The sequence below is a fragment of the Aureobasidium pullulans genome, assembly GCF_000721785.1.
Source record: "Aureobasidium pullulans EXF-150 unplaced genomic scaffold scaffold_15, whole genome shotgun sequence".
Taxonomy (NCBI): Eukaryota; Fungi; Ascomycota; class Dothideomycetes; order Dothideales; family Saccotheciaceae; genus Aureobasidium; species Aureobasidium pullulans.
This window is the reverse complement of record NW_021941035.1, coordinates 302,727-325,849: the sequence shown is the minus strand read 5'-3', so window position 1 is coordinate 325,849 and position 23,123 is coordinate 302,727. Positions and strand designations below refer to the sequence as shown.

General features: G+C 48.5%; 10 protein-coding genes across 10 annotated transcripts; 4 read left to right on the top strand and 6 right to left on the bottom strand.

The window, feature by feature from the left end:
- Window positions 1-185: 185 nt before the first annotated feature.
- On the bottom strand, window positions 186-1,575 carry M438DRAFT_278183 (IFRD domain protein; the record flags this gene model as incomplete). The annotated part of the gene is made up of 2 exons (XM_029900985.1): window positions 186-1,329; window positions 1,379-1,575. The coding sequence occupies 2 exons, from the start codon at window positions 1,573-1,575 to the stop codon at window positions 186-188; spliced, it is 1,341 nt and encodes a 446-aa protein (XP_029758419.1).
- Window positions 1,576-2,075: 500 nt separating this feature from the next.
- On the bottom strand, window positions 2,076-4,010 carry M438DRAFT_278139 (uncharacterized protein; the record flags this gene model as incomplete). Its single annotated transcript, XM_029900982.1, has 1 exon — window positions 2,076-4,010. The coding sequence occupies one exon, from the start codon at window positions 4,008-4,010 to the stop codon at window positions 2,076-2,078; it is 1,935 nt and encodes a 644-aa protein (XP_029758418.1).
- A 253-nt stretch (window positions 4,011-4,263) lies between these two features.
- On the top strand, window positions 4,264-5,014 carry M438DRAFT_337266 (uncharacterized protein; the record flags this gene model as incomplete). The annotated part of the gene is made up of 3 exons (XM_029903975.1): window positions 4,264-4,348; window positions 4,408-4,524; window positions 4,587-5,014. 3 exons carry the CDS (start codon window positions 4,264-4,266, stop codon window positions 5,012-5,014), a joined length of 630 nt encoding a protein of 209 aa, XP_029758417.1.
- Window positions 5,015-5,427: 413 nt separating this feature from the next.
- Window positions 5,428-6,709, top strand: M438DRAFT_59098 (ORMDL family protein). The gene is made up of 3 exons (XM_029910202.1): window positions 5,428-5,897; window positions 5,970-6,328; window positions 6,384-6,709. The coding sequence occupies exons 1-3, from the start codon at window positions 5,768-5,770 to the stop codon at window positions 6,432-6,434; spliced, it is 540 nt and encodes a 179-aa protein (XP_029758416.1). The 5' UTR covers window positions 5,428-5,767; the 3' UTR covers window positions 6,435-6,709.
- Window positions 6,710-14,168: 7,459 nt separating this feature from the next.
- On the top strand, window positions 14,169-15,255 carry M438DRAFT_347496 (HAD-like protein). Its single transcript, XM_029905923.1, has 2 exons — window positions 14,169-15,009; window positions 15,067-15,255. The coding sequence occupies exons 1-2, from the start codon at window positions 14,474-14,476 to the stop codon at window positions 15,119-15,121; spliced, it is 591 nt and encodes a 196-aa protein (XP_029758415.1). The 5' UTR covers window positions 14,169-14,473; the 3' UTR covers window positions 15,122-15,255.
- Window positions 15,205-16,133, bottom strand: M438DRAFT_58728 (uncharacterized protein). The gene has a single exon (XM_029910201.1). The coding sequence runs from the start codon at window positions 15,992-15,994 to the stop codon at window positions 15,287-15,289; it is 708 nt and encodes a 235-aa protein (XP_029758414.1). The 5' UTR covers window positions 15,995-16,133; the 3' UTR covers window positions 15,205-15,286.
- Window positions 16,134-17,303: 1,170 nt separating this feature from the next.
- Window positions 17,304-18,199, top strand: M438DRAFT_337262 (dUTP diphosphatase; the record flags this gene model as incomplete). The annotated part of the gene is made up of 4 exons (XM_029903974.1): window positions 17,304-17,418; window positions 17,492-17,776; window positions 17,830-18,002; window positions 18,053-18,199. 4 exons carry the CDS (start codon window positions 17,304-17,306, stop codon window positions 18,197-18,199), a joined length of 720 nt encoding a protein of 239 aa, XP_029758413.1.
- Window positions 18,200-18,205: 6 nt separating this feature from the next.
- M438DRAFT_347493 (Ribokinase-like protein) lies at window positions 18,206-19,881 on the bottom strand. The gene is made up of 6 exons (XM_029905922.1): window positions 19,786-19,881; window positions 19,714-19,724; window positions 19,577-19,656; window positions 19,306-19,518; window positions 19,136-19,253; window positions 18,206-19,079 (listed from the first exon to the last, which is right to left on the bottom strand). The coding sequence occupies exons 1-6, from the start codon at window positions 19,828-19,830 to the stop codon at window positions 18,371-18,373; spliced, it is 1,176 nt and encodes a 391-aa protein (XP_029758412.1). The 5' UTR covers window positions 19,831-19,881; the 3' UTR covers window positions 18,206-18,370.
- A 122-nt stretch (window positions 19,882-20,003) lies between these two features.
- On the bottom strand, window positions 20,004-21,147 carry M438DRAFT_347492 (proliferating cell nuclear antigen). The gene is made up of 4 exons (XM_029905921.1): window positions 21,112-21,147; window positions 20,587-21,057; window positions 20,241-20,530; window positions 20,004-20,190 (listed from the first exon to the last, which is right to left on the bottom strand). Coding segments are annotated over exons 1-4 (780 nt in total). The 5' UTR covers window positions 21,113-21,147; the 3' UTR covers window positions 20,004-20,172.
- Window positions 21,148-21,989: 842 nt separating this feature from the next.
- On the bottom strand, window positions 21,990-22,371 carry M438DRAFT_278358 (uncharacterized protein; the record flags this gene model as incomplete). Its single annotated transcript, XM_029900996.1, has 2 exons — window positions 21,990-22,253; window positions 22,306-22,371. The coding sequence occupies 2 exons, from the start codon at window positions 22,369-22,371 to the stop codon at window positions 21,990-21,992; spliced, it is 330 nt and encodes a 109-aa protein (XP_029758410.1).
- Between the last annotated feature and the right edge of the window lie 752 nt (window positions 22,372-23,123).

Below are 23,123 nucleotides of genomic sequence, written 5' to 3'. Positions count from 1 at the left end.
TAATAGCGGGCTGTAAGTCAAATACCGGCATGAGTAATGGTATATATATAGGATGATCAGATGCAGAATAAAAAAACACCAACGCTTCACCACCCAGCAGGGCAGGCACAGAACGCCCATGCCTGAACAAAGAAATCGTAATATTTTTGGCGATCGTAACAAGTGCAAAAAGAGCACAGAGAGCTCTAATTCAGCATGACGGGTAAAGAGTCGAAGACGACCTGGTTGTCCTCGTAATGAACAATGAAGCCGCCTTGGAGTGCGCGGCGTAGTGACTGCAGACGATGGAGTTTCCACCACTTGTCAATGCTCATGGAGTTCTTACCAATGTGGACGACCATACGCGAGCCGTATGCCTTGTTGGTATATTGGTCGATGGCATTGCTGTAGCGTGGTCCCCTTGTAGGGTGCTCGACGGTGTTGAGAATGTCTGCGAAGCTCGAGTGCAGTTCCTTTTTGTCCTTGCGAGAGATGCGTTTGCCGTGTGCTTGAGCTAGAGCACTGAGAGTGTGCTTCAACTGGTGTTCCTGGCGCCAGACGGTATAGCGTTTGATCATGCCCTTTGCGGTAGGATCTGCCTCTTCCTCGTCGTCGTCGTCATCACCACCTTGGTGTTCAGGTTCCTCATCTTCTTCTAGCTCGGACCAACTCTTCTCGAAAAGAAGAGCAATGTTCTCGCCTGCAGCGATGACGACGCTTGAGTCACTGGACTCGAGTTGCTCGACAAAGGCCTCCATAGGTTCTTCGCTCGTGTCTTCCATGGCCTCGAACTGTGTTGCTAGAAAGCCCCATTCCTGCAGAGCAGCGGCCACAACGTTTCCGTCATCGCCTGCTTCGACAGAATGGCCGTCGGACTCGATTATCTCGAGGTAAAAGTCCATGATTTCTTGTGTTTCGTCAAGACCGACGCCTCCGTAGAAGGTCGCTACACCAAGGGTGTGGATAGCAGCGACCATGACCGAGGACGACTCGGAAGAGGATATTATGCCCTTGAGCGGACGGATCATGGCATCGTAGATTGAGTCGGAGGGTTCGGTGAGGATCAACAGGCTCAGGGCCTTGAGTGCCAGGGCAGTTTCATTGTCTGACTGGCCGCCTTTTGCGCATTTGACCAAAGCTGGGACAAGTTCACTGAGCTTCGGGCGAACGTGGCGCTGGGAATAGTGGGCCATGAGAAGGTGGGAGAGGACAGACAGAGACTCCTCGCGACCTTGAACACTGCTTCTCTTGCGCTCGATGAGGTGTTCCATGCGTTCGTTAAGCTGGGCGACCCAGGCGTCTTCGGGCGCGTCGATGTCTTCAGGGCGGAGCTCGTCAAAGGAGTTGACGCTGCGCAACAGGTAAGTGGCTGGGCTAGGAGAGACGACTGAAGACATACCTGAACTGTGTCGTCGAATCGCTGAAATCGGCTTCATCATCCGAGGCCTGGCGACTGGCGACTCTTGAAGTAGCTCTCGAGGCGTTGGGCGAGTTTTGCTTTGAACTCGCGGCCGAGCCCATGGCCTGCTTGGCCTTTGCCTTTTTCGACAGCGTCTTGCCGCTCTCTAGGAGCACCTGCTTGCGCAAATCGTGCATCGTGTGTGCTTGGTAGGTGAGTGTGTAGGGAGTTTGGTGGTGGCGGTGTGGATATCAAGAAGAGGGGTCGCAAGTGTGCGGCTAGTGATGCGGGTTACTGTATGGGAGTGTCGACCTGGCAAATACGGAGAAATGGGCAAGGCAACTTCACTTCCATTAGATTCTACAGACAAGTAGATCGAGTCAGCAGCAAGCAGATGTTAGAGCAGGAATCACGTCGAGTGTGACTGTAAGAAAGACTTTTCCACAAGCGCCTGCCCGCCCTGCAGCGCAGCCCGCATCGCCAACAATGAATTCCACTTCGACTCTTGCCCTGCGTCATAGGTCAGCAGCGCTTGGACCATTCACATGCCATTCGTTCATAGTTGGTACTTGGTAGCTGCTCGACTCAAGACAATTTGCTAGACGACTTCCATATCTGTCGAACGCTATTTACAGCTACTATTACTTGTTCGACAGACTGTCTTTTTCGTCCTCTTCGTGCCTGCTCATCGTCCCTCCTAAGAACCTGGCGGAGGGCGGGGTCCGATGATCTGGCGTCTGCCGCCGAATCCAATCCCACTGCCCGAACTGCTGCCTCGGTTCTGGCTATCTCCTCCCATGTAACCATACTGATGCACATCCCATGACTGGCCGGCACCGCTGCCTTGGCTCATGTCTTTCGCTACTTCTTTGGACGCTTGTTGATTTGCTTCCCATTCCCGCTGTCTCTCCCTTTCGCGTTCCATTTCACGCTCTAACAGTGATTTGGACGCCCAGCCGCCAGCCTTGGTCGTCTGTTGTGATGCCAGACGTCGGTCTCTATCGCCCTGCTCTTCGTACGTTGAAGTGTAACCCATCTCTCGTGGCTGGTGAGCAACAGGCTTTGGTGATACTGGGGCCGGGTGGTCAGCTAGATAGCGGTCGGTACGCGTTGGCGCTGGCGAAGCAGGTCGGTATGCAGAAGGGTCCGGGAGAGGACGCGGTCCCGCTGGAGATGCTGTGCGCTCGGGTAATAATGGCGTTTGCCTTGTTGTAGGTGTTGGAAGAGGTCGCGTTGAGCCACGGGCCATCTCGGGCGCCGGCACCTTCCTGTTCAGTACCTCATCTTCTATCGGTGCCCAAGATACCTCGCTATCCTTCGGCGAGGCTGCCCTTGGTATCGGGTCTACTTCCTGCTCCGATCTTGCAGTAGATGGTCGAGAATGAATGCTGTTTTGACGTACGCGGTCCTCGCGCTCTTGTTGATATTGACGCTCGCGTTCCCTTGCTTCTTCAAGCTGTTTTTCGAGTTCACGGACTCTCTGCCTCTCAGGTGTATCTTCGTGTGCGCTAGGTCTGCGAGCGCCCTGATCAGCCTGATGCTGGCTCAAATACTGCCCTTTCAGGTTGACACCAGCCGTATCTGCGTCTTGCTCTCTTTGACGGGCTTCTTCCTCAATTTTCCATCTGCGCTCTTGCTCCTCCCATTGTCTTTTTTGCTCCAAGATACGCTGTCTCTCTTGCTCCCTCGTGCGACGAGCCTCTTCCTCCCACTTTTGTTCTTCGGCAACGCGATCGCGCTCCTCCTCCGCTTCTCTTTCAGTCTTTCTCTTGTATTCGGCTTCCTCGGCGTCTTGTCTTAGACGCTCTTCCTCTGCCTCCTTCTCACGACGTCTCTTTTCGAAGCCAGATTCGCCCTGACCGGGGACGTGGGGTGCAGCAGTTGTGATTTGTCTTCTACCGCCAAACATGACACCCTGATTGCCTTGACTGGCACCACCCATGTAACCGTATTGCGCGATGTTCCATGCGGGAGCTGTATTGCCTCGGTCACCTGCTTTGGTCCAACTACTAACTGTGCCTCGAGATGATTTCAGGCCGTTGTCGGATGCGCGAGAGCCCGAGGAGCCTCCACTGAGAGCAGGACTCATGGGCCTGGCGGAGGGAACGGCAAAGGAAGGCTTCGCAGAAAGAGGGCTCGGTGCGATTGGTCGAGCATTTCTCATTGTAGGGCCAGTAGCAGCAGGACTGAGGGTGGCACTCCTCTGAGGACCGATTGTGCTGGGGAAGTTGGCCGGGCTAACAGCATGAGCGACACGACTAAAGGCGCTGATACACTGTAGAACTTGAGCAGGATCCTTGGACTCAAACAGATCGACAGTCAAGAAGCGGTCATGGGCGGCCATGTTTAGCGGAGGAGATTCGCATGCGCGGAGGAAGTGTGAGATGTTTTCCATCTGGACAAAGGGCATGGCGGATTTCTTGAACCTGAGTCCTGGAGGCGGTAGAGCTAGGTTGGCAAGCTTGCACAGGATTACACCGTCCTTGAGTACATCCTGAAGAAGGTCGCCCGGTGGTAGGGTCTCGCCGAGCGTCTGTTCGATCCATGAGCGGATCTCGTTGGCAGCTTGCGGAGTGTATTTTGACAGGCGCAGGTTGCGCATGTCCTGATCTAGCGACGACACGGAAGCCATGGCGAGAATGAAGACGGATGTGTTTTGGTGATGGAGGGGTAAAGAAGGGACTGGTTGATAATGTTTGGGCGGCTTGGGCGGATTGCAGCACCCAATGTACGGACACGCTTCGCGTCTGTGCATGCGCCTCGGCCGCGTTTCATCAGGAACGTCATCAAAATCATGCCTTCTGCTTGTGCTTGTGCTTCATCCGCGTTTGCTTTGAGCATGCTCCGTTGCCTCTCCAACTCGACTTGATTCGACTATCGACATCATGCCAGCGCAACCAGGAGCTGTTAAACAAGCTTGGTACAAGTGGAAAAGTCTGCGTCTTCCGTGGCGACGAAAGTGGCTCGTTGGTATGTCCAAGAAATTATCAAATCACCGCCTTGACCTGGCTGACCACATATAATTGCAGGCGCTGATCTTTCTGGCAACACTTTCTGGGAGTTCAAGGACGCCATCAACGCCGGCCGTCTTCGAAGAATCGTGCAATATAGCAGCCAAGGCCATTATGCTGATGTGAAGATCTCACGTACGCCACTTGATTGATCGCAATTATCAGTTTGGATTCGTTCTAATCTTATGACTTTATAGCACAATGGCACCAATGGTTGCGCCAGGTTCGCCCAGAGGCTCCCACAATTCAGGAACAGCAGTATGAAGTATCTCGGCAGGCACAGATGCGCCAATTGGCTGCTAAGGCGGATGAACGATGGGCCGCTCAAGAGTCCTTCCTGGATGCACCTTCAAAGCAACAGCCTGCACCAGCCATAGGTGTACAGGACCCTGCAGGTTACATGCACCACAACCAGACAGAGCCTACCGATAATGAAGGCGTGAGGAGTGCGGTAGGTGACGAAGGCGAGGTTGAGGCCTCAACTCAGGGCCAACCCAAGGACGATGGCAGATTCAAGGGCAGAGGCAAAGACAAGGATGCGAACCCGTGGAAGCAGGCACCAAAGGGCAACCCAGGAGATGACTGGCAGCCACAGAGCTGGACTCCTGGCGTCAGCCGTAGATAAAGGGCCTTCATTTCGCTACACTGTATTATTACTGTATTCACCTACCTGTCGAAAAGTCGTCTCGCTTGTCTAATTCTTCAAAAGTTTGGAGAAGTCAGTTTAAGCAATAGAACCAAAATAGCAACAGCCCTATTGCCAAGGAGCCGCGGAGGCAGACGGAAGGCATGCAGACAATAGGGCGACGTGGACATGAGCGGAGGCAAAGTGGATTGGGGAGAGGAGGAGAGAAGAGGATAGAAGGAGAAAGCCATGCATGGACGTCGATAGCGATAGTCAGTGAGAAACAATAGGTAGACGGAAGTGGACAGGCGACGGGTCGTGGTTGTTGGTAGTGGCAGTCAGCAGCAAAAATAATCGTACGTCTCGGTCTGGATGGCTGGTCGACTTTCCAATTTCTCCAGACACAGCACCGCCACAACAGCCTGCACTCGTTCTTGAATCTTGACTTTCTGGACCCTTCGCATCATATCATTTTCGCTCGCACCCGGCTCCCAACTACTCTGCCTTGCAGCCACACGCTTCCACCGTCAACTCCAGTCTTGCCGCGTCCATCGCCTCTTGATTGCTTCCCCTCCCCGGTGCAGCAGTGCGCCCACGACCGCCACGATTCCACACCCCTCAGTAGGAGCAGGACCAGCAAACACCGCCAAGCTGTCTTCCACACTCCTGCAACCCTCCTCCGGCCTTAGCTTTGCCGGAGACACAAATCGCCCGCCGAACCAGAGGAGACATTCAGAAAGAGCAGCTTCCAGCATGGACACCAAGGCCGCACGGAGGAGACGGTCTAGCAGTCTGATGTACACCGAGCCCCCTGAGTCGCTGGAGCACATCAGTGACCAAGCCGCCCTGCCCAACCTCAACTCGGAATGGGTCAATGCCAAAGGTGTGTACCTGTTCCTGCTACATGCTGCCCCGACACATGCCAGCCGCGCATACTGACACGTTTCTCCCCCAGGCGCCTGGGCCATCCACTTTGTCCTCATTGCTCTCCTCAAGATCATCTTCGACATTGTCCCCAACATTTCTCAAGAAACATCATGGACCCTCACAAACATCTCGTACATGGCCGGCTCCTTTCTCATGTTCCACTGGGTGCGAGGCGTGCCCTTCGAGTTCAACGCCGGTGCTTACGACAACCTCAACATGTGGGAGCAAATCGATAGCGGCGATCAATATACCCCCGCCAAAAAGTTCCTGCTCAGTGTCCCCATCATCCTCTTCCTCGTCAGCACCCACTACACGCATTACGACATTACCTACTTTATGATCAACTTCATGGCAACTCTTGCTGTCGTTGTACCGAAGCTCCCTGCTGTAAGCCAACACACGACCAAACAACCTTCAATTCCACTTCTGACCACTTCTACAGCTCCACCGTATGCGTATCGCTCTTTTCAATCCCGATGTGGATGATCGATGATCCATTTAGTTTCGACTATTTTTTCCCTTTCTCAAGTCGTCGCCAACTCGGCCCCGCATTCCTTGACCAAAGATACCAAATAATACTGCTTTATCTGCCAGAAGATTCAAACGAACAAGTCATTGGCTTACCCAGATACATGTCAATCGTAACAACTCGATTGCCCTCAAATTTGCTGCCACGCTTTCGAGCCAGAGCTCTCTGCGACCTGCAACTTCCTATGTCAAAGTTTATGCCGATCTCATCCTGAAGCCTGCCGTCCACCCCTGTTGATCATTTCTCATCGTCCCGCACGTTCAACGTCCTCAACACGCGTCCGGTGTTGATGTTGTCGTTGTCCCTTGCGCCTACACTATCACCAAAACGCAAGCGCGCCCTCCGATGAGTATTTTATGTTTCAAGTCCTTCTCTGTGAACTTCGTTCTTGGTCATGCCCGAACTCGCCCGCAAGTGGAAACAAGTCATGCCGGTCACCACCTGCTGCCAAACACCAGTTTAGACCACTACTGCCACCAGCGGTTCCGAAGTGATCAATGTGAGACTGTGTAGGTCAGACTATTAAGCCGAGCTGGTCCTCTCCAGACCACTGATCCATGCACCCTTGCCGAGTACGATGCCATGTCAAAGGACGTGTTATCAAAACGTACTGAACATGTATTTCTGCAGCTATCTGATCAATAACAGCCCCGGTGTCGATCGTTCGATGTCGAGAGGTAAGCAAGACAATGAGAACCGTACAACCCGTCCAACCACTCTCCATTGTGCACTCTTTGTATTTGTAGATATCTGCTTGTGATAACAATTGCCTTGTTCCTTTCCATCCAGCCATACATCAAAGCTCAAAGTCCGACAGAACTCGAAACAGCGAGACAATGAACATCGAAATCGAGATCAAGTGTTGCACAACATGCATCTCGCATTGTGATTACGCTTCTCGAGTTCCCGTGACTTTTGATTGATACGCTAGCTCGATCAGGTCTACCTCTTACGGAACCGAGAGGACATACATTAAGTTCTCGCTATTCAACTTCTTCATCTCTTACAGGCCCGAGATACAGCTCTTGATTGGTATTTGTGGTCTAAATTAGTAGTGTATGATGCTGTGCTTCTGACTGAGCTGCTTGCTGAAGGATGTTTGTATGCATGAGATGTCACAATGAACAGTGTCTTGAATTGGAAGTTGAAAACGTATACAGCCTCATCAAGTGTTCCTTCTGTGGCAGCAGTGTCTCAGAGCTTGTTCGGTTCGGCGAGGGGGTCTGATTTTAAACCTTGGATTATTGCTCTGGCTCGTGCTCTCTAGTCGTAACGGTTAGCGTTGCTTATTACTCTCAAATAAACCATGCCTTGTTCGGTTCGCTGTATAAGCTCGATTATAATCCTTGTGAGCGTAAGGGTCCGAGTTCCTTAAGTTCTAAGCTGAGTTCCTTGAGTTCTAAGTCCTTAGAGCAATCTCATTAATGGCTCCGGATCGACGACATCGCATGGCAATTACCGTCGTAGTAGCAGCAGCTGCTGCTTAGTATGTTGAACGAGGGGTGCCTTCTAGTGTTCGGACCTTATATATAAGCGCGTATCGTGGCGAGGAACTGACTACTAAACTGCGGCGGCCTAGGTTAGATGAACGTCTCTTTAACTTTACGCGCCTTCGCCGACATACCTTTAAACTCCTCCTCGAGTAGCTAGAGACTAAGGCCGATCCTCCTCTGCAAGGTGGTCGCTTTGTATTAGCTGCCTAAAAGCTCATTATCTTCCTCTACATCTGCGCGCATAATGTTAGATTTCGAGTGGTTTAAGAGAACTTCTAACACTCGCGGGATACCGTGTCGTATATCTTCTATTAAGTCCTTAACTCCATGTAGTTAGTCTACCGATCCTACGTCGTCCTACCTAGCGAAGAGGTGCCTAAAAAGATCCTAGAAAACAGCAAGTTCTCGCCGTACTTTAATGACTACGTCGGCGCGCTAGATAGGTCCTATATCGTTGCGTATATCGAGGGTAAGTAGGCCCCTTAGAGGAATAGGAAAGGATACCTATTACAAAACGTTTTAGTAGTCTATAACTTCGATAGGAACTTTACATACATACTAGCCGGATAGGAGGGGTCTACTTACGATAGCCGAGTTCTAAAGTTAGCGCGGATAAAGGACTTTAAGCACCTAGGTAGTAGTCGTTACTACCTCGCAGATGCTAGATATATTAACTCTAACATAACGTTAACACTATACCGGTCAACTCGTTACTATCTACGCAAGTAGATTAGTGCTACGAAGAGGCCTAAGACGAAGGAAGAGCTATATAACTTGCGCCACTTGCAGTTACGTAATGTTATTAAGAGGACGTTTAGGGTCTTTAAAAACAGGTTTAAGATCACCTCGATGGCGACTAAGTTCTCTATACGCACATAAGTAAGACTAATCTACGCGTTAGCAGGTCTCTATAACTTTATAAATAAGACTAACCGAACATGCGCATCTAAGGACTTAACTAAGGAGGATCTCGACGAGGTTAAAGANAGACGTCTACATTAGGAACAGAGTCTCGAATAGCCTAATCATTAATAGAGTACAAGTTAGCCTAGAAGAAGCGTTCACTAGGATTAAACCATCTATTAATCATTTAAGAGTTTAGGGCTGTTAGGCAGTTTTATACATGAATCTAGACTCTCTACTATAAGGTACTAGGAGAGATAAGTTTATAGACAGAGGTAGACACTATGTGTTCCTCGGATACGTTAAAGGGACTATAAAGTAGTAGCTCTTTTAGGCTCTAGACATAAGAAAAGTGATTAAATCACATAGAGCAGACTTCTTTAAGAATAAGCAAGGAGGAGACCTACAACTAGGTATTCCTAGACGAGCTGCACTAAACATAGCTCCCCTAAGGAATCTTAGAGGCCGGCCGCCCTTATAATAGACTCCTATAACAGATGCAACGACCGTTCTACTAGCTATAACTACTACATTAAAGAGAACTGAACCACAAGTCGAGATCCTAGCATTCCTAGAGCATAAAAGACATCTCTATTAGGACTTTACACAAGAATCTAGATAGCTACAACTAGGAAATAGCGCTAACTTATAGGAGGAGCGCGATTTAGAGCTATTAGAAGAAAGTAATGTCGAGTCTTAGGAGGAGCTACGGCCATCTTCATTAGTAATAGCTATAACAACAATACTAGCAGCTACAACTATAGGAAGAAAGGTTCTCTCTTATATTGAAATTCCCCGAGTATTAAAGAGGATAAGAGAAGAGTATAGCATACTAGAAGGACAACCTAATTTTAAGCTGCATAGGGCAATGCTAGCAATTAACCTTCTAAGTCTAGGAATTAACTTAGAAGACAATAATCAACTTAACATCCTGCATCATGCTTTTATAGCAGCATTCTTAGCAAAGGAAGAAGTGCCGATTCTAAAGTTATATTAAGCTGCAATTAATGATCCTATATAGGGACCATTATGGCAAGAGGCATTTAGGCTTAAAACAGATGCCTTATAGGCAAACGGGACCTTTAAAATCACTAAGCCACCTATAGGGGCAAATATCATCACAAGCAGATAGGTACTTACTACAAAACATAACCTAGATAGCTCGTTATAGAAGCTAAAGGCACGCCTTGTTATAAGAGGGTTCACCTAGAAATTTGGAGTTGATTTCGACTATACCTTTACGCCTACCCTCCGCTATGATACACTACGGGTGTTCTTTACAATTGTTGCAATAGAGGATCTTAAGTGCTATGCTATTAATGTTAATAATGCCTTTACCGAGTTAACATTAAAGGAGGAGATTTACATGGTAGCACTACCTAGAATGAACATCCTACTAGGTTATGTACTTAAAGTCCTAAGATCGCTCTATGGCCTAAAACAAGCTGTAAGAGATTAGAATTAGAGCTACATAGAATCGTTGCAGAAGATAGGTTTTATCTAAATAGACGCCGACCTATGCCTTTTAAGACATCTAGAGAAAGAAATCCTCATTCTAGTCTATGTTAATGATATCCTAATTGGATCTAAACAGGCGGACAACATTAACTAGTTTAAGAAACACTTTAGAGAGATCTACAAGATTAAAGATCTAGGAGAAGTAAGCAAGATCCTAGGAGTTTAAGTCATCTGTAACAGAAAGAATAGAACGATCACCCTAGATTAGTCTCACTACACTAAGGATCTTCTATTAAGGCATAGAATGGACAAGGAGAAGGCTAATCCAATTAGTATTCTACTAAATGGATATAATCTGTTAAAACTAGCTAGTCTATAAGACAAGAGAGCAGACTAGAAGGAGTATTAAAAGATTATTAGCGGCCTTATCTACCTAGCAATTCTAACGAGACCTAACATTGCATTTGCAATTAGAAGGCTAAGCTAATATCTGTTAGATCCATTAGAAGGGCACTTTAAACTGTTAAAATCCCTTATAAGGTACCTACGTTCAATAATAGACCTTAGCCTAGAATTTAATGTAGAAGGCATATAATAACTCGTTAGCTACTCTGATTTAGACTACGTAATGGACAAGTTAGATAGGATATCCATTTTAGGAAGTGTATTCATGATGGGCAACTGTCCTGTTAGCTAGTCTAGTAAGAAGCAGAAGTCAGTTGCAACCTTAACCATAGAAGCTAAATACATGGCCATATGTTAGGCTACAAAGCAGTCACAATAGCTAGCTTAACTTCTAAGAGACATAGGCTATAGCAAGTACATTAGTTGCAACTAATATTAGCTAACTATAAGAGAAGAGTAAAGCTTCGTTATTAGGTCACTAGTTAAACTGTTTAGTGACAATTAAGCCTCTCTATCGTTAGTTAGAGATGCCTATACTTACGAGAGGTTAAAGCACATCGATGTTGCATACCATTATGTTAGAGACCTACACCGAAGGAACAGGATTAATGTCGAGTTTATAGGGACAAGAGATATGGTTGTAGATGGCTTCACTAAGCTATTACCTAAGCCGGACTTTGCAAGATTCATTAACTAGCTAGGTCTTACTAGCATCCGCCGTCTAGACTAAGGAGGAGTGTTACAATATAGTAGTTAGGGTAACAGATGTAGTAAGAGGAAGTTAGGTAATACGGAGAAGCCGTAACATAAAGACTTCTATACTGCAATAGTAGTTAACTAACTTAATCATAACACACGTATTAGTTCTACCCCTTAATGACTATTCCCCCTAGAGCTCTAGCTTCCGACTACTAGGCGATACTTTGTAACTAGAGGTTTATCGCGATACTTAGCTATATTAGGCTTTTTAGCAAAGTAGTCGTCCATCGCGGCCTTATTAGTCGTCGGTAGACTAGTCTTTAAGTCGTAACCCTATCCGGACTAGTTTATCATCTCCTTCTATGTCCTATAATAGCTCTTAAAGGTAGTCTCCTTATTCTTAACCTTCTAGAATTTAATAAGATAAGGCGTACGAGAGACCTCCTTTACGGCCCTTATAGCTTCTATTAACACCTGCTTTTTCGAGCCGCTCTACGCGCGCTAGTCGCCTACCCTTACATTACGTAATATAGCGATAAATGCTTCCTTCATCTTCGTCGTCTATCTTAATGTCTCTAAGCTACCTAGGGTCTACGATAGAGTAGCGCTCGCGCTTACGGTAGAGGGTGCTAGCGACTCTAACATAGCTGTTTTAAGGGTTAGATTCTACTTAACATTACCCCCTAGAGGTACTTTTAAGAAGAATCGTAATTATTTGGTCTCGGCACGCTAACTATACCGTTTTAAGCAAAAATACGCCTCTAGCACGCTTCTCTATAGTAACATGTTTATAAACTAATAGACGGAGGATGCCGAACCGAATAAGCAAGGTTTATTTAACGATTATAAGCAGAAACCGAAGAATCCGCTTCTTAGAAGCTCGAACCGAATAAGCTCTTAGATAATGACTCTTATAATAGCTAACAGGATCTGCTGTTTAAAATGAGTTAGCAAACAAGTAGAGAGAGGAAATCGCGGCTAAGGATATTACATGTTAGGTTCCGCGACCTCCTATCTTACATATTCTTACTTTATTCGAATGCTGTTACCATTATAGTAAGTAGTAGCTTAATATCGCGTGTAGTAACAAGATTAGGGGTCAAAAAGGACCCTATATGGCCGATCATCTACTTATGGATTTTAAAAGTCTATTAATAAACGCTCCGGGCGCACGAATTCGAGCGACTAACTTTAATAACAAATATCTATATAACCACTTAACCAATTTAATTGATTTATAGCTATAAATGTAGGGAATTACTTATGGAAATTGTTCTTGCCCTATTTGTTTAAACACCTACGCGCGTACTTAAGGAAATTGTCCGCGTCCGCTTCGGCCTTAATCTTTGATTCCTACGCTTCGGCCGTCTACTACTCCTATATAATCCGATCTATCGCCGCCTTCTTTTGTTCCTCGCTTATACCGGTTAGGATATGATCTTGTAGGTTATCCTTAAATACGTTAAACACCCTTTCAATTAGATAGAGGTCCGGACTGTTTCTAGGATGTAGTACGAAGAGTATACCCTTTTATAGGGGATACGACGCGAGTAATTGCCTTACTTTCGCATGCGCACCTACATTATCCTCTACTAGGTACACCTTACAGTCTAGATTATTCTCCTTAACCTTATAATAGTAAGGATAAAGATTAGTAAGTAGCTAGTTGTAGGTATACTAGGCAAAATCCATTCCTTTTTTAGCAGTTCTATTAAAAATCCTTCTCTTTAACTTTAAAGACCTTTGCCGGCGTAAGCTATCTCTTAGTCTTAGGTAGGTTCTTTTTTATGCCTTCTTAAAGGTCCCTTTTATGCTAATTATACATCTCCCTATTAGCAGAAATTACTGCTAGACCGGCGGGAGAATTAGGATCCTTTTCGGCCTCCTATTGTTGTTTCTTAGTATCTCTCTTTGCTTATCCTCTAGCATATTATAATTAAGTCTAGATCTTTTGTTTCTCTAGCGTATCCTCCTTTACAAAACACTTAATAGGCCTAGTAATGCTAAGATCCGAAGAACAAGCAGCTAGAGTCTATATAGTAAATTGTAGATAGCTAGCTTTAAAAATCGTAGGAAGGTCGGTAGCGTCTATTCCTTCGGTAGCACTATAGTATCCGCTATGCTTAGAAGGACCTCTAAAATTAATAGGAGTCTCGTTAGACATAACAAAGATCTTCTTCTTAGGCCTAACTTCTCCTACATAGCCGAAAATCTTCTTTAATCTTTATAAGCCATCTATAATAGTTCCTCCAGTAGAGCTTATTAATTAGCTTTAAAATGTATTTTTAGGCCTTTTTCTTCGAACAATTTAATACGGACGCTCCGGGCTAGGAGAGAGGGCCATTCTACGCGCTATAGAAGTAGAAATATCGAGCTTATTATAGTCCTATACTACTGTTTTCGGGTGTTCCGTTAGGTAGTCTAAGAGGCTCTAGCGGTACTTAGATTATAGAATAACATCCTATAGAACAAACCCCGTCGTTTTCGTAGCTATACGAGCAGATTTAAGAGCGTAGTTCTATATCTTACGAACGGTATCGCGATAGAGATCGATACCGGCGACGCGACCGATCGGCGTTAGAAACATTGTGCATTTCTATAGCATGCGCGTGACAAAGTTCTGCATACGGGGAGGGGGTATCGATGTGGAGTATCTGAAGCGTCACCTCCATATCAAAAGCTTGGCCGAACATCTTCCTCTAATCATCATCAACACCTCATGAATCTCTTCCTTCGTTCCCGGACCTTTACCACCAAGGCATTGTCACACGCCACTGTCAGAACATTTGCCATGGAAAATCAGTATCCAGCAAGACGCTTTGCGCCCCTGAGCAAAGGCAAGGGTCATGACGTCGTTGACGGCAGCATGGTATTGAAGGGAATTGTCTTTGATGTCGATGGGACACTTTGCGAGTGAGTTCTCACCCACTACTTTTGAAACCGGTTTGAAAGAGGCTAGTCATGAGGAAATGATGGAATTCAATACTCAACCATAGCGAGCCTTGCTGACGAGAACGCTGGCCGCAAAATTATATGTTCGGCGAAATGCGCCGCGCGCTGTCTATAGAGAAGGGGGAGGACATCCTAGACCATGTGTATAGTCTCCCTGAGGCCGAGCAGAAAGAAGCGCACAAGAAAATTGAAGATATTGAGAGCGATGCCATGAGAAAGCAAATCCCTCAAGCTGGACTGGTAACGCTCATGGAACACCTGGATGCAAATGACATCAAGAAGGGAATCTGCACGAGAAACTTCAACACTCCGGTCGAGCATCTCTTGACCAATCATCTGCCTGGTCACATCAATACCTTTGCTCCCATCGTCACCAGAGACTTCCGCCCACCCAAGCCATCCCCCGCCGGAATCCTGCACATTGCAAAACAGTGGGGTATCATCAGCGAGTCAGACGTAGCAGAGAATGGTCGTCCTGTTGCCAAAAGACCTCTTCCATTGATTATGGTTGGTGACAGTATTGACGACATTATTGCTGGACATGATGCCGGAGCCGCTACCGTGTTGCTCAGGAGCGAAGGTAAAGAAGATCTCGAAAAAGATCCCAGAACCGACCTGGTCATCAGCAGGTATGTGTGAAATCCCGTACAGAATGTCGTTCCGCTGACCCTGGTCTTCTTTTATAGATTGGACGAGCTCATCGATGTGCTTGAGAAGGGCTTTGAAAGCAGACAACGATAATCATGTTATACGTGTTTTCACGAGCTGATGACACTGCAGACTGATTGAAGGCATCGAAATTTTGATCAGAGACGGTCGTGGAGACCTGATACATAAAGATATACATACTAAGCTATACACATATCGCTCAGAGCAATTCTCGTCAACGCTCCACCTGCACTTAGGTCATCCATTCTTGAGAAACCGCCCGACCCTCCCTTCCAAAGCCGAATACCACCATCGAAATAGAAATTGCAACAAACGAGAGAGCAACGCTGGTTCCTGCCATGCTTGGGGTATATAAGAAACAACGACGAAACAAAACATAAATGGAAAAGTAGAAAAACTCCGGTGGAATCCTATCCTGCATATGCTGAAAACCAGATTCGTGTCGGTCATGATAACATCAAAATGAGAACTTGATCGTTCGGCCCGAGATGAGGCTCTCAAACGGTGTTGTTCATTCGCAAATTTGAGCGCATGGCATTTCTGCGTGACTGCAAAGTTGATGTTTGGATGGGAGCGACTGACAAGAATTGTTAGCATGGATTCAAATTGTATTCTACCAAGCAAAGTATACTCACGTTTGAATGAAGGTTTACGGTCTGCCTTGGGACGACTCGGTACAACCGTTTGGTCGAATGTGATGATGGATTTTGTGAACTCGGCTGGAGGAGCAACCGAGCCAGACAGGAATGACTTTATGCTGGCGAACGTCTTTGTGCTTTGCTTGATGGTTTTCCTCGTCTCTGATTGTTCGTAGTCGTCTTCGTCTTCGTCGTCCGAGGAGATTTCTCTTTCTTCGATGGTGACATTGGGAGGAAGCGAAACCTCTTCGTAGCTGGGAAGTTCCTCATCCGAAATGTTGGAGTGTAGTGAGAATGTCGATGACATGATTGTTGAAGTGAAGATAGTATTTGGTTGTAGTTGTAGAGTAGTGGGACAAGACAGTCGAAGCACTGGTAGAACTCGGTATGATTTATGATTTCTTGAATTTGGAGATAGGATCACAGCGGAAAGGTGCTGACCGCAGCAGATGGTCAGGCAGATATATATGTAGTGATGTACACTGCGACTGCGGAGAGTCAAGCACCTTAGCAAACTTAGTGTCTCGGTCAAACACCGCAGATCCAAAACCGAGTTGCATGCCGTGCATGCCGTGCATGACGAGTGTCACGGGCGTAGTCGTAAGCCGAGAATAACAAGGACTCAAGGCACTCAGCCACCACAGCGCCGGGCAGCCTTTACGAAACACGACCGTCGGGCAGAAAGGATTCCAGCAAGCGAGCTAGTGCGAGCCCAAAACAACCTGCAAAGCAGACAAGAGGGAAAAACAACACGGACGCTGTGAGCAGTGCCCACCTAGCGACCGGAACTCGGGTTGACAGGTCCCTAGTCAAAGATGGCGGGGGGACTTGATGCCATTCAGCCCTACCTACCAAGATGACCTACCTGCACGCTTCTGCAAGCCGGATTCTGTAACTGCAGAGATCCGTATGCGTCGAAACCCAGTGGTGACGTGTTTCCCAGCTTGATCGTTCATTTCGGCCGATAGAGCCAAGGTTAACCAAGCAACCTGGAGACAGAGTGGAGAGGCAAAGACGGTGCTCTGCCCCTCGGGGAAGAGGAGCAGCTTACGAATGATCAACTTGGAATAAGCCACACGAAGATCAGAAACCGTCTTTCATAGTCCGAGTCCTGGGCGGTCACGGCGACAAGACTTTCGGGCAGCGGCTGAGGTGAGTCAGGCATCAAGGCGTACCATGGGAAACGACACCGGTCGGAAATAGAGTTGGTGGAAAGCAACCAGATCTGAATCAAGCATAAATTTCTAGCGCGAGGAGGCAGCTAAGGGTTTAGGACATGATTAAGGAGTGTTTGGTTCACGCCCTGCTTCCTTCTGCAAATGAATTAAGGCATCTCACTTACGACTTGACACTTTTCTAGAAGACTGGTCTGAAACCACTCAGGGTCATGGTCGAAGCGTTCAAGAGCCCAGCAGTTCGGTCTCCGTAGATGAAGAGCAATCCATGATTGCACAAGCTCACGTGAGAAATGTACAAGAATGAGATGTGCAACACCAGCTTGCACACGTGTTTCACTAAAACCACTTTAAGCACGAAGCCAGAGCGCGTTCCAAGACAGCACGCCAAACGCGTCTCAAGTCAGAAGCTCTCGGTTCTCTCTTCCAATCCACGTCAAGATGGCAGACCCAATTCGCACTCCAGCTGTCGAGCGCGAACCTCCATCTCTCCCTGCATCGCCATCCCCCAAGCGCGTCAAGCACGTTGAACCCGCACCAAACCTCTCAGTTGCATGTAAGTGTATATTAAAGCTTTGAAGCTCCAATTGAAGCCTACGAGTACCTTCAGCCTTCTGACCCGTCGACAGCGATCCTGAACGACCCAGCAGCCACTCCCACCCCTCAATCACCTGCACACAAACATCAGCAACCAGACATGGCTGCCGCTGCTACCCACCTCCCTCCGATGAACCTTGAACCCCCACCACCAGCACTCCAGATCAAGCTTCTCTCGGCGACAGCTCGTGCTCCTACCCGTGGCAGCGAGTTTGCTGCAGGTTATGACCTGTACGCTTCAAAGAGCAGCACTGTGCCTGCCAGAGGAAAGGTGCTTGCCGATACCGACATCTCAATCGCCGTGCCCGCCGGAACCTGTACGTTGCAGTCGTCCGCTACCCTCTCTACACATCTCTGACATGTGACACAGACGGCAGAGTAGCCCCCCGCTCTGGACTCGCAGCAAAGCACTCGATCGATGTTGGTGCTGGTGTCATTGACGCCGACTACCGCGGTCCTCTCAAGGTTCTCCTCTTCAACCTTGGCGAGACCGACTTTGCCATCAACGAGGGCGACAGAATTGCACAGCTGATCATTGAGAGAGTAAGCTGCCTCGTCAGACACTTGTCCTACTTTGATCTAACATTCGGCAGATCTACACACCAGAGGTCCTCGTGGTCGACCAACTTCCCGACAGCGTCCGTGGTGCCGGAGGCTTCGGATCCACCGGTGGTTTCGCCAACATCATCCCACCTGTCAACCCTCCCGTCAACGGAGGTGCTCCCATTAACGGTCTCTAAACGAGTGGAATACGAACTTGGCAAATCATGGGATGACCGGCGTACAAGGAAAAGCAGGAACGCTAGACAGGGGTGTATTGGAATGTTTGAAACGATTCTATCTCGGATTAGAGGCTATGTGGTGCGAGACGGTCATAATGCAAAAGGCGAATACAAAACTCACATGCTCGATCAAGTCTGGTGAACTGCGCCTTGTCCAATCTCTCCACCAGTGCCCATATTGACGACTCCGAGCTCGTCAGGTTCGACAGAGGCGTTGGTACTCAGCTCGACGTTGACTGCATGTGCCTTGAAGGCCTCAATGTCTGGAGGATATACCAAGTCTTTCCAGTTCCTGACGACCCTGACTTCAGCTGCCTTGGTAAGGCGTAGATACTTGTCGCGCTCATTGTCCTTGTCTGCCTCTTCACCAATGCCGGTGTTGAACTCCTGAGCACTCTCCATCTTTTCCAATTCCTGCTGCCTTGATTCCATGGTTTTCTTGAGTACCAAGTGCATGCTCGCAAGGACCTTTTCGGCAGCTTTTGCCAGTGGTAGCTCGGTCGCTGCTACCTCGTCCGGTGATTGCCAATGAGCAGTAGACAAAAGGTCTGCAGCAAGACATGCTTCACGTAGTCTTGCTACCATCAATGCAGCAAACATGTCGCCAGTTCCAGAGAAGAAGACGGGGAAAGCGGGTACTTTCAAGCGGAACAGACGAGGATTGAAGTCCGAATCAGCCGTAGATCCTACAATGGAGAGCTCGGGCTCTTGTCCGTCCTCGTCATGAGGGAGACGGACGGAGGTGATGATGATATGCGGGACTCGGTGCGAACGGTGGAGCACGCGAATGGCCTCTGCAAGAGATTTAAAGTCGGTGATTGTGACACCCGAAAGAAGTCTGAAGTGTGTTCGTGGTTAGTTGGAGGCCAATCGCTCAAGACAAGAAGCACATACTCGGCTTCGAACTGGTTCGGCAAGATGAGGTCGGCATCTCTCAGCAGACTCTTGTAGGCGGGCACCACTTCTTCACTGACATATATCTTGCCCTCGTCACCCATCACAGGGTCAAGTACTGTTGCCTTCAGCGTCCATTCTCTTCTCGATTTGTCTTGTGCTCCACTCACCCCAAAAGAAAGCACCAGGCTTTGTTGTCGAGGCGAACCTGGTCTCTCTGGCTATCTTGCCGACTTGCTGAACGACACCAGCACTGGGACAGTAGCCAGATAACAAGACGTCAAAGTCATTCAACCGCGATTGTTTCAAGCCCTCGTATAACTCGGCCACCTCTTCCGCAGGGGTCTTGCGTCCCTTGAACTGCTTGTATCCGGTGTGATTGCCTGGTTGAGTCAGACCTACTGTCTTTCGCATGTAGCGTGGTCATGGGCGGAAACGCACTGAATTGGACTGTGTTGATGGCCGAGACCTCACAGCCAAGAGCTTGCATGACAAAGGTGGCCATGGTGTTGCCGACATAGCTATCGTAGTGTAAGAGGCGCGATTTCGTGCTATAACGCTATCGAGGGGCTTCTTACCCATAGGCTACCTTTTGGAGCAGTTAGTCATACTGCGGGATTGCTTGATGTGCGCATCCACGTTTCTCTTACATGGCTGGCAACTGCCAAAACGTGGGTTTCTGGCACTTCGGCCATGTTTGTTGCAATGTAAGCTGGGTTGGAATGTTACTTGTTCTCTATCCTTGTGCTTCTCAAAAACAAATGAGTTCGGGAGATAAGCGATAAGGCCGGCTGACGTCGGCGGGGCTCGGCCAGGGTCATCAGAAAACAAATGAATACTCGAGTAAATCGGAGAGAAGTTGGAGGAGTGTGCGGTAAATTAACTCATTGGAATTGGTATAAAAACATTGATCATCCGATCTAAGCCTCGCTGTATGATCATCCACAGCGTGCTTCTTTCCCAGAAGCAAATCATTAAAACGCCGAAAACACCATGTCATGCCTATGTCTTGCCCTACTTTTCTGTCATGTATATGTCTACTCCTCGTCGCCAATCTGTAAAGTGTTAGCGTGTGTTGAGTCAATGCAAGAACGAATAGGCATACCTTGGGGGCCAGGTAGAATCTAAGGTAGCTGTTGTTGGCGAGCGAGTACTCGACCATGAGCGGCACGTCGGTCGACAGACAGAGCTTGACTCTGCTGGAGAGACCGCTGGCCTTGCAGAAGTTGACCAGGTACTTCAAGGAGAAGGTGAGCGAGACGGGCTCTGACAGCTGGATATCGACGTTCTGGTCCTCCTTTTCAACGTTGGTGTGCTGGCGAAGAGTGACAGATCCGGAACCAATGTCACCAGTGCAGCCGAACTTGACACCCTCTTTTGTGCATTCGATGTTGACTGATTGTTCGTGTTAGATGGGTCGGAGATTCTTGTGAAAGCTTGTGAAAACTTACCAGACTCGGAGAGAGCAGACAGATCTCTGCAGATGCGCTGGAGCTCAGCCGAAGGCAGAGTGATGGAAGCAGCGTAGTCGGTGTCGGGAATACCAAGGTGCTCCTGGTCAATGTCCATCAACTTGATGTCGTACTCGCTGATTCTGTCACTGTCGGAGCTCTCAAAGACAAGGTTGACAACATCGGGAGAGTCCTCGGCCTTGAGGGTGAGGATATCCTTGTCTTGAGCAGCGCGGAGAACCTTCTGCAGAGATACGAGGTTGATGCCGAGGGCGATGTTACGGTCGCATCTGAAGGGCGAGAAGGAGTCGGCCTTGAGCAACATGGAGACGAGGGCGACGTGAGAATTGTCCATGGCCTGGAGGCCGACACCGGAGTCGTTACATTCAAAGTTGCAGTCTTGGACAAGGTCCTTGATGGCTTCGACGACCTTCTTCAGAAGGTTGGCTTGTTCGAGACGTGCCTCAAGCACTGCGGAGTGGTAAGTCTTTGTTCCTGATGATGCGCAGCTGGCGGCTCTCTTACTGTTGATGTGTGGTGAACGGAGGTGTGATTGAAGAGGGTTGAAGACGGGGTTGACAGATGAACGATCTGGTCAAGTAAATGGAGCAATGGAGTGAGGCGAGTGTTTGCAAGTGAGAAGACGGTAGAGGGAGAGTCAAGTGGGATTGTTTGGCTGTGAAGAAAGCTAGCGCGCGTCGACCGCGTCTCTGCAGACGCGTTGTCGAATCTTGGCCTAATCCGGTCAAGATGACTTCACGAGCTCTTTCCATCATCAAACATCTAGCACATGGAAATCTTCATGTATTCTTTAGTACATCGACTCTTCCAATATTACGTGCCACAGCTCGTGCGGGTGGTCAACAAACACATGTTCAGAGCCATGCATGTGGGACTCAGTACCGTTGTTGGCTTTCGAATTCATGCAATTAACACTCCTATATCTCCATTACTCTCTCGCAACAGCGATCTCTCATGGGTGTTCTCTTGGATGCCCCTCCATATATGAGCCGCTCAGCGTGCTGTTTCCTACAGCCTTCTCCCAACGGATCTATATGGCTTTATAACAGCTGTCTGCTGAATCAAGGTCTCTGACTCGAAGCCGTATTGCGACGCCTATCTGTTGTGCCACGACGATCACAAATTTTGTACTTGACTAGCCCATCCAGAGCGAATTCGATCCACAAGGGGGCCTTGAGACCGGCTGAAGCCTCAAAATGTGGCTTGCAGGTGGCGCTTCTAATACACAGCGCATGCTCATGGTCGGCGCAAGGCACTGGGCTGGCGAGATGGTTGCTCTTGTAGATGTAGTTGTGGGAGGAAAGACGAATGAAGCTGAGAAACTGGCTGTTGTGCAATCGTCTGGAGCGGGGGCTGTGGGCGCGATGACGATAGAGAATTGATCATGCGCGGACAAGACCGTAGAACAGAGTCCAGGTAAGGACGAAACTCATGAGACCTCCAAAGAGGTCACCGATCCATAGATCGGCGATAGGCGAGTGGAAGTATGACTTGGCCTGGACGTTGGCGCGGAGGGAGAAGATGAGTAGAGAGACGACCAGAGAGCCGAGGGCGTAGAAAAGGAAACCAGGGAAGGACTCAAGGCCGAGAACACCAGCGGCAACACCGAAGAGAGAGGCAGTCAGGGAACGGATGTTGGAGACGGTCTGTTGGGGGTCAGCTGTGGCTACGGGATGGGACGAGTACGTGTCTCTTTACCCTCGCATTGTGCATCATGCTCTCCTGCACGACCGGGTTGATGGCAAGTTCTCTTTCGTCCAGCATCTTGTGTATGGCTTGAAGCGTATAGCTTGAAGCGATTGTTTGACGTGAGATGTTGTGGAGTAGAGACGCAAGCAGGGTATGTAGCTTCCTCGTTCACGTTGGCGGCCTCGAAGTTAGCTCCTTCTCCACACACGGAGTATTGCGGACCGAACATGTTCCCAGTGCTTGGCCATGACCCCGATTAAGGCCGCCATCGAACCCAAGCACGAGACTCGGACCCGACAATCATGAGACAGTTTTTGTCGTGCTATCTCGTGGGACGCCTTTCACATGCGACGGTTCTTGTGTGACTGCTTGACAGAATGCACTGCTCGAAGGCATCTCTCTGTCGGCAGTTGGATGATGTAGAGTTTCACGTTGCGACTGAGATCACTAATGTTCTTATTGATCTGGTTTATAGACACGGTGAGCGGTACAGTATCTGGATGCATTCATGAATATTCGAAGCGAAGAGGGGGCTGTTTCGAATATGCTAGATAGGCCATCTAAGAAGTCGGAAGAGCGTCCTCGGCAAAGCACATGATGGAGGATGGATGTTGGCGAAGCATGACGAAGGAACGGCTGGAGACGGGATCGCGCAAAGCCGTCCGCAAATCCTTGAAACTGTCGTCGTCGTCCAGCGTGCCCGTTGGTCTTGCTTTTCATCATCACAAGTCGTCGTCCAACTGCCAAACATAAACACGCTTTTTACCATCTACAAGAAACGCCCTGCGCTCCACGTCGTTCCGTTCCCAACTACTACGACACCAACA

Bases quoted from the DNA above. Each gene is read 5' to 3' on its own strand.
- M438DRAFT_59098 (XM_029910202.1), top strand. From the start codon at position 5,768: ATGGACACCAAGGCCGCACGGAGGAGACGGTCTAGCAGTCTGATGTAC. The intron at 5,898-5,969 runs GTGTGTACCTGT...TTTCTCCCCCAG, and splicing joins GGAATGGGTCAATGCCAAAG to GCGCCTGGGCCATCCACTTT. The intron at 6,329-6,383 runs GTAAGCCAACAC...CCACTTCTACAG, and splicing joins TTGTACCGAAGCTCCCTGCT to CTCCACCGTATGCGTATCGC.
- M438DRAFT_347496 (XM_029905923.1), top strand. From the start codon at position 14,474: ATGCGCCGCGCGCTGTCTATAGAGAAGGGGGAGGACATCCTAGACCAT. The intron at 15,010-15,066 runs GTATGTGTGAAA...CTTCTTTTATAG, and splicing joins ACCGACCTGGTCATCAGCAG to ATTGGACGAGCTCATCGATG.
- M438DRAFT_58728 (XM_029910201.1), bottom strand. From the start codon at position 15,994: ATGTCATCGACATTCTCACTACACTCCAACATTTCGGATGAGGAACTT.
- M438DRAFT_347493 (XM_029905922.1), bottom strand. From the start codon at position 19,830: ATGGCCGAAGTGCCAGAAACCCACGTTTTGGCAGTTGCCAGCCAT. The intron at 19,254-19,305 runs GTGAGTGGAGCA...TGAAGGCAACAG, and splicing joins GCCTGGTGCTTTCTTTTGGG to TACTTGACCCTGTGATGGGT. The intron at 19,080-19,135 runs GTATGTGCTTCT...AACACACTTCAG, and splicing joins CCGAACCAGTTCGAAGCCGA to ACTTCTTTCGGGTGTCACAA.
- M438DRAFT_347492 (XM_029905921.1), bottom strand. The intron at 20,531-20,586 runs GTAAGTTTTCAC...ACGAACAATCAG, and splicing joins GTCTGCTCTCTCCGAGTCTG to TCAACATCGAATGCACAAAA.